The following is an 8,800-nucleotide window of genomic DNA, read 5'->3' as shown; positions in this document are numbered from 1 at the left end:
GCCGCCCGCCGTCGGCCATGACCGCCGCCCCCCATCAATCGTGATCGCCGACCATCGCCACCGCTCGCCGCCGGCCATGATCACCGACCTCTACCACTGCCGCCAAGTCACCATCTCCGGCCGCAAAAATATAAAATATAAAATTCGCTGCCCGACAGTATGGAGTACCGACCACACCGAGGGACAGGCCTTGAAGCGAAGGACGGGAGCGAGCGGGTTTAAAAAAGTAAATAATATTTTTTAATAATAAAATTAATTTTTTAAAGAAATTTAAGAAATTTTTCGACATCCGAAAATAATTTTTCATAAAATATTTTATGTTAATAATATTTTAGAAGTAAAAATTTTCAACTGTTATCAAACGAATTTTTATGATAAAAAATCAACTTCTGGAGTAGAAGTAGAAAAATCAACTTCTACTTCTGAGTTGAAATAGAAAAATCAACTTTTGATCAGAAGTTGATTTCTAAAGCAAAAGTGTTATAGGGCGCGCATGGTAACACTTCTAGAAATGGATTGCTGTTCCGTAAGTGCTTTTAGAATAGAAATCTATTTGGTAATGCAACTTTTGAAGCGAAATCCGTTTGATTACGTAAAATTATAATTCTACTTTCGAAGCAAATTTCTACTTCTAAAATTATTTTTTAGCCAATTTTAGAAGTTAAAACGCACATGGTAATATTTTCGAATATGAATTTATGCTCCAAAAGTGCTTTTGAAGCAGAAATTCATTTGGTAATGCTCTAGAAGTGCTATAGAAGGCTTCTGGAGCAGAAATCCATTTGGTAATGCAACTTTTGAAGCAGAAATCCATTTGATTATGCATTACATTTGAAAAAAGTTATTTCTCTTTCAGAAGTAAAAATCTCTCAACATCAATATCTCTCTCACTTCTACTTCTTTTCATTTTTAGCGCCCCTCTCTTCCAAACACACCTCCGCCATCGTTGTCGTCCTCGGCCACTATCGGATTGTCGTCTCCAGACGTCGGAGTAAAAAATGAATAATAATATTTTATTTTTAAAAAGTAAATAATTAATTTTAATAATAAAAAATTATTATTAAAGAAAATTAAAAAAATTAAAATGAAGTAAAAAAAATTTCGGCCGTTGACAATAATTTTTTGTAAAAAAATTTGTATTAATAATGTTGCGAAAGTAGAAATTTCAATCGTTACCAAATAAATTTTTATTCTAGCAGCAAAAATTTTGTCATGTTATTAAATATTTTTCTACGATTAGAAATCAACTTCTTGAGTAGAAGTAGAAAAATTAACTTTTGCTTAGAAGTAGAAGTAGAAAAATCAACTTTTGACCAAAAGTTGATTTACGAAGTAGAAGTATTGTCATATGTGCCTTAAAATAAGTTACTTCTCTTTCATAAGTAAAAATCTCTCGACATCACTATTTCTCACACTTCACCCGCTTTTCATTTTCAGCTCCTCTCTCTCCCAACCATGCCTCCTCTTTCGCCGCCCACTGCTCGCCCCCTGCCACTACCACCGACCACCTCCCCACTATCGACGTAACAACCACCATCCCTTACCGTTGACCACCTCTTGCCTCCAACCATCGCCGCACCGCCGACCACCGCCTATCGCCCATTGCTCACCGTCGGCTCCCACCGATAGCCAACTATCAACCAACACCACCGCCTACCGTTGCCTCGCCGCCGACCATCGCCCATTGTCATCGTCTCCTGTTGCTGGAATTAAAAAAACAATAATTTTTCATTTTGAAAATGTAAATAATATTTTTTAATACTTAAAATTATTTTTTAAAGAAATTTTATGAAGTAGAAATTTTTCGACCATCGACGATTGATTTTCGTAGAAAATTTTGTGGTAATAATATTCCAAAAGTAGAAATGTTCAATCATTACCAAATGAATTTTTATTCAGAAGTAAAAATTTTGTTTTATTATCAAATACTTTTTTTATGAGAAATCAATTTCTAGAATAGAAGTAGAAAAATTAACATCTTTTTCTAAGTAGAAATGGAAAAATCAAGTTCTGATAGAAATTGAAGTGTTGCCATGTGCGCCAAGTCTTTGGAAGCTCTTCGCTTTCTACGTACACAGAGAGAAGGAAGGGAAAGAGTGGACGAAGAGAAGTCTTCGATGAAATAAAAAAAAAAATCAATTTTTACGTGCAACCATGTAGATTGTGTTTACGTCAGTAATAACGACTAATTTCACATAATTTTTTTTATGAAAAAATCCACTACATCCCCGACAACTATAAAGTTTGTGATATTATAATTTATTACTACTTTACCAACTGTTCTCAATTGATTACTCTTTGACCTCTGTCTTTCTCTATGTAAATGCTTACAAAAATGTTCACTGCATGTTTAGTCGCTTTTTGAACTCGAAAGCAAGATTCATTAGACAGTTTTGAACATTTTAGACGTGGTAAGTTATTAACGTGTAATATATATATATATATATAGTGACTAATTACAATAAGGATGCGGATAAAATACAATAATAAAAATATTCCATTATACAAATAAATTACACGTTAATATAAGTAACTTATATGGAGTTTAGTAAGTTGCATGGAAGTAATTTCACATATCGATAGCAACTATCTCTATTGTTCCTCTATATCGATGGGTGATTTTCAAATATAAGTTCAAACTTATCAGTGATAGGTTTAGAGCTCTAAAATTATCAAAAGACGGTAACTCTTAAATATAGTTTTTTTATTTTTCATAAAAAAAGAAAAGAGCACTTCTAATATGTATATTAGAAAGTTGAAGTTTTCATGATAAGTAGTATCGTTCACTACGAAAAAGGAAAATGATAGCAATTTTCATATGGGATTGTTTCGCCGGAATTCCTCCCGTAACGAAATACCTTTCATTGAAAGTGGTTCTTTGGTTTTTAAATGTAGGAAAAGGATCATACAGTGATTCCGAACAGAAACAATCCAGATATATCAAGAAATAAACAGTTTCAGTTTCCAATATAACTATACAAACTCAAATTGAACCGGAGTTAACTAGACAGAGAGGCATAGAAAGTACAAATATAACAAGCAAACCAACATAAACAAGCATCCACGGAGTTTGACTCGACAACAAAGCCTAAAGATGCTATATTGTACTGGAGTTTGACTCGACGATAAAGTACTAAGGATAAACATACACACCGGATTTTGACTCAATGATGAGAATGTGAAAGTTATGACTAAGGAAAATAAAGTACAGTACATGAAAATAAAGATAAAGATAAATTTGTTGGGGAGCTTTTTGGTGGGCATTTTGTGGTGTATGTAATGGTTGAATTGTAACTACTTCTTGACAGTTGTGTTCCTCAAATAATCTCCATCGACTATATCTATGTCCCCTATTCTTGATGAACCACTTGATCACGTTCTTGGGTAGTTACCACCACCGTGTGTAGACAACTATGTAACTATCGATGGTTCTCTGTCAACGATTTAAATCCTTCTGCTTACCTTCATCGATCATGCCCACGTTCTCCATGTCTTTGCAAATCCCACGATTATGCTCTTAGACGGTTATCTTTTTAGCGTGCAAGCGTCGATGACCGTTCCATCACTGAGTGTTCAAACAACAACCGTCCCATTGTTGGCGCCAAAATCGATGTTTATCTTGACACCGTCATTGTATTCGACAACTTGGCACTTGACATCAATAAACGCCATCATCGATTAGCGCATGAATGCTTCTTCAATAACTTAGTGTATGTATAACGTTGTTCATGTGCGCATGATCTATTTACGTCCTAATATTTATCTTAACTCCTCTTCACGCACTAAGCACATGTGTATTGATGAATAGATTATTTTGGTGTCAACCAGTGACATTTCCTTTAAATATTGGTCATTTTAACCCATTGATAAGTTCCGGAAATAAATACCAGTAAATTAATGAAAGGATCGGTACTTTTGAAACAATATTATAAATGTTGGAACATGAACTCGAAAAGGTCGGTAATTTCATATTATATTTGGTTACTTTAACAAGTTTATAAACTGTGCAATAAATGCTGGTAAATTATGATTACAGCCTATAATTCAGGACATAATCTCATTCCATGTGCCATGTAAATTATATAAGATCTTGCTCAACATATTTCATGAAGTATAGCGTGATGGCAACGGCGAGACAAGTTGATGAAGATGTGATTCCCTGTATGAACGCTTTTACACATTTTATTCTGGCAGGATACATCAAACCAACCTATTAACTCTGGAGTTTACATTTATATATATGTAAACCCAAACATCGACTGCTCGATGCATATAAAGGTAGAGCTTAGCATGTCAGGGCTCAAAATGTGCTCCCAGTGAATCAAGATAGAGTCCAGACCTCCCATGAAACCCGACGATCTTTCTACCGGTTGATGGAAAAGAAAAGTACTTCCCATCTTCTACACCAATCGGCCCAAAAGTTCTTTCATTGCTCTGAAATGCGAGGGAGCGAACAATAGTATACCCGAAAAAATCTCCAAAGTAACCAGAAAATGAAATCAAGTACTCTCGAGGATAATCGAGTTTAATCTGCAAAATTAGAAACACAAACATACTTAGTCCCACCCCCCCAACTTCAAAATCGGCATAAGCAGAACACTCTGGTTGGGAAGTTGTATTTTGTTAGCCAATGTAACAGCCAAATAGATAACACGAGCTGATCAATCCTAGACCACTTAAACCAACTTGAGAAATCCATCCACATGCCCTTGTAATCCTTTCTCGTCCAATAACCTTTGACGGGTTGTCCCCACAAGCACAGATAGATAGACACCTTCGTATTAAAATTGGTAAATTATCAACAACAAAAAAATTCCAGGATCTATTGCATTCGTAGTAATTTAGTCATAAACCTTTCAATTTGACTAATTTAGTTCTAAAAATTTTTAACAATTTATCAATTTTGCCCGAAAATCAGGGACATAGATGTCAGCAAGCAGTGCCACATAGGATAATCGGTACTAATATAGATAATTTTTAAATTTTTTTATTTCTTTATTTTCCTTTTTTTTTCTAATGAAATTCAGCAAGGGTCAACAGCTGACCCTCGCCCAAATTTGGCGACACCCGCAAAGCCGTCCGGGCTAGAGCCGTGCCCTCGCCAAACTTAGAAGAAAAGAAAGAAAACAAAAAAAAAAAAGAGGAAAGATTACTCAAAATCTTTTTTAAAAAATTATAAAACCGTCCACTCAATCAAAGTGTATGTAAGTGATTTTCGATTAAAATTTGCCAGAATGATCAAATTATAAAAGATTTAATATTAAATTGACCAAATTAAAAGTTTGAAGATGAACACCCAAATCAATCGGGCAACAATACGGCTATTACGGTGATCGCAACTGAGAATACGACAAAGAACAAAATGCTTTCGAGCTAAGTAGTGACATTACCCGTTAGCATCGCGAGATAAATGCCATCCCGACAAATTCCCAGCTTCTTTAAGCGAATCCCTCCACTTCTGCACCTGCAAATCGTCCGCCTGGGTGGCCAAACACCTTCCAAAACCATCCCCAAATCCCCCGCTCTGTTTCCGAACGTCGCTTGGCTCGACATCGTAGAAAATAGGCAGAACCGCGTGACCCTGATGATCTCTGAACCTCCTGTTGCACTCCAGGATCTCCAACAGCTCCTCTAAGCACCGCCGCGAGTCCGCGTAGTCAGCGGTGAACATGATGAGAGAGACCCTGGAATGGCGGATCGCGTCGACCAGATTGGGCTCATGGAAAATCCCAGCCTCCATTTTTTCCTTGTCCTCGAAGTAGGAGAACCCCGCCTGCTTCAGCGCGCGGAAGAGGTGGGCCGCGAAGGTCTTCCTTATGTCCTCGCCTTTGAAGCTCACGAACACGTCATACTTCCACCGATGAACAGAAAAGGAAGAACATGGAATGCATCCCGCAATTTCTTCGATTCCCATGAGGATGATGCGCGGCTGAGTGTGAGACTAGGGAAAAAGCTCCAAACTTTTCCTTGCAGATGAAGAGCACATCGGAGAGAGAAGGAGCGAGTCGGTAGATAAAGAAGGAGCGACAAATGGAAGCTTCGCCATCAGGACCCGTTCTGCTTATTCAGTGGAATTGTTCGGACGAGCCGACAAGCGAGGTTTCATTTGTCTAAAGAACTGAAGAAGACTTGTTCGCTCGAGGACGGAGTAGTTTTGACCTTGTCAAGAACCAGACCATGAATAAGCAATGGCGTCGAGAAACATCAACTACATATTGGTTGGCAATCTTGCCCTGTGCTCTCTAACTTTCCAAGGTCAAAAGTAAGTTTGAAACAATCAAATTACCAGAAGACAGCTTAAAAATGTTGTGATTGACTTTTCGTAGTAAAAAGGAAAGAGGAAGTTATAATTTGTTTTAGAAAGTTTAAGTTTTCACATTAACTTGTACCATTCTTCACGAGAAGGAAGATGATGGCAACTTTTGAGTCTGATTAGTGACATTTCATGTGAGTGTTGATCATTTGACACACTGGTAAGTTCCACAAACAAATACTCGTAATCTACTGAAACAATTCGAACTTTTGCATCAATCTGAAATATGGTTGGTAGATGAACTCCCAAAAAAAAAAAGTTGGTAATTTCATGTACAGATCTACAATACAAGCATGCTTCATCTGCAGAAACACATTGCAGTTTCAGACACCAAGCGACATAAATTCCTACTGAAGGAGATAACTCTACCTCTTCCAGCATGACATAGGAAACATTGCAAGAGGACCGGTTAATTCATTCAATCAGAAAAGGCCAAAATTCAGGAGATCATCGCCTATAGCAGATGAATCAATAGTATATCCTCCTTGCCGATGTGAGCATCCATGGAAATGGCAAATCTAACTCGGGTGCGTATTTGGTATGTGATCCCGCACGAGGACAAAAGATAAATAAAGTACGCTTCTCAAAGACTTGACATATTTCGACCCACTAAAAAAGAAAAAAAGACTTGACATATATTTAAGAACTTACATAGTATGACAGCTATGTGCTAATTCAACATACGGGGAAATATAGGGGTGTTATTTTTTGCGGTTCTTTATTTGTCGACGATGTTTTTGGATGTTGGAAAAGAAATTCATCAGAACAAGCAATTGCTTCAACGACTATGCAGACAGAAAAATGAAATTGAGTAAAACAGAACCAAGCAATTAGGGTCATTACCTGCTGGAAGTCGCACGGAGAGGCCATCGCATCAAACTTTCTTTTTGAAAGGCGTATTGTAACATTCGGCACATAAGTAACCTCCATCTTTGCTAAATAACTATATTTAAACGCTTAATCGTAAGACTTGGCATATCAGGTACATTTTCAAGCGCTGTACAAGTGTGCATCCTGTACTGTCCAGCAATTTCAGAGACTCACGTACCTCAAGACCCTGAATCTATATTTCTCACAAACGCAAATTTATCCATTTCGTGACCTCTGCAGCTTTGAAAGGTTTGGTAGTTCTTTCAATTTCTGTGCACCAAGAAATGTTCAGCAACTCCAATGATTCCATCTCTTCAAGCCCTTCAATCTCACGTAGACTTCTGCAACTTCCAAGATACAAGAGCTTCAGCTTCTCACGAGAAGAATGAGAACTTTATTACTGCCCAATCTCTGCTCAAGCTCTTTGATCCCCTCATAGAAACTTGCAAAGACAGAGTGGTCACCATTAAGGATGTTAGCAACCAGTAAACTCTGCAAATATTCAAGACCCTTGTGTTGCAGCAATGGCTCTCGGATGTCTTTGACAAATATATGGCATTCAAATGGTTCAAGAAGTTGGTCGTACACTACCTTGGCTACAGCAGTCTTACCTAACCGATGGTGGATGTAGAGGCAATAGCAGTATAGTACCGCTGCATTGGCTAGCTAGTGGTGGTGGCGGTTAAAGCAGTGATAAAACACGGTGATGCGATGTGCAAATGCCAGTCATACTATATAAGCTTGACATGCCATAGTATTGACTAGTAATTTACAATAGCAATGATCTGTTTTCCAGATACATACTAGCAAACCAAGCATGCATTCACCAGGCCAGAAAATAGAAATCCACAACATAGCAAGTCACGCAAACTCATGAGTTAACAAGTTACCCATTAGCAATGTTCTTCAATTCCCATCCTTCCAATGCTCCATCCACATTAAGAGCATCCCTCCATCCTTGGATCGGTCTCATGGCTGTAATGCTTATTGCGCCGAGAGAAGGCTTTTGAGTGCCGCACTCATGGGACGGAACAGAAGATTGAAAAGATCACATGTTTCCTTTCTTCCCTGCATTTAACCATTGGCACCATCTCCTTGAGGCGCCATCTACTAGAAGCATAATCTTTACTCTCTAGATAAAATTGGTATGAAGATCCTTGAGTTCTTGATGGGTTCTAAAAGATCAGGGCCAATCTCGTCTCCTTCAGGGAGCTTCCTCACTGTCTTTGAAGGCCCTGACATCGACATCCATAGGGCTATCATAGAGAAATTCAGTGAAGCCCTTGTCAGTATCCGATACCCTAAAGCACAAGAAAACCTCATAATTGTATCCTGGCGTAGCAGCGACAGATAAATTGCTATTTACCTGGACAAGCGAGGCAGGCAAGTAGCTATTGACTTGTGGCACATTTTACAAACAGATTGTGCGCTTCTTTTCTTGCAGAAGTCGCTCAAGAAATAAACGGAGAAGACAACCCAAATTAACTCGCAATACAAGCAATCCACGTTGACGAAGAGAGCAAGAGGTCGCAACCGAAGTACATAGTCTTCAAGTCAATTTGCAATTACATTTAGACACAGAGGCCCAAATGGCAAATTACAGAGTGAAAGTACGAC

General features: G+C 38.0%; 2 protein-coding genes across 3 annotated transcripts in view; both read right to left on the bottom strand.

Moving 5' to 3' along the window:
* Window positions 1-8,800, bottom strand: part of LOC115726607 — a 78,991-nt gene that overhangs the window by 68,691 nt on the left and 1,500 nt on the right. Inside the window, exon 2 of one of the 2 annotated variants that reach the window (XR_004013575.2) lies at window positions 6,981-8,439. The exons of the other annotated variant lie outside the window; for it this stretch is intronic. The gene's annotated coding sequence lies outside the window, so the exon portion shown is untranslated. Of the gene's footprint in view, window positions 1-6,980; window positions 8,440-8,800 lie in introns of those variants that run through there. 2 annotated transcript variants of the gene reach the window in all.
* LOC115726602 (TMV resistance protein N-like) lies at window positions 4,294-5,914 on the bottom strand. Its single transcript, XM_030656555.2, has 3 exons — window positions 5,391-5,914; window positions 4,687-4,774; window positions 4,294-4,530 (listed from the first exon to the last, which is right to left on the bottom strand). Exons 1-3 carry the CDS (start codon window positions 5,912-5,914, stop codon window positions 4,294-4,296), a joined length of 849 nt encoding a protein of 282 aa, XP_030512415.1.

The sequence above is a fragment of the Rhodamnia argentea genome, chromosome 11, assembly GCF_020921035.1.
Source record: "Rhodamnia argentea isolate NSW1041297 chromosome 11, ASM2092103v1, whole genome shotgun sequence".
Lineage (NCBI taxonomy): Eukaryota > Viridiplantae > Streptophyta > Magnoliopsida > Myrtales > Myrtaceae > Rhodamnia > Rhodamnia argentea.
This window is presented reverse-complemented; position numbering and strand designations above follow the sequence as displayed.

Coding starts and splice junctions, on each gene's coding strand:
- LOC115726602 (XM_030656555.2), bottom strand. CDS start 5,914: ATGGGAATCGAAGAAATTGCGGGATGCATTCCATGTTCTTCCTTTTCT. Junction 4,775..5,390: donor TTATCTCGCGATGCTAACGG/GTAATGTCACTA, acceptor TTTAATACGAAG/GTGTCTATCTATCTGTGCTT. Junction 4,531..4,686: donor CATGTGGATGGATTTCTCAA/GTTGGTTTAAGT, acceptor CTAATTTTGCAG/ATTAAACTCGATTATCCTCG.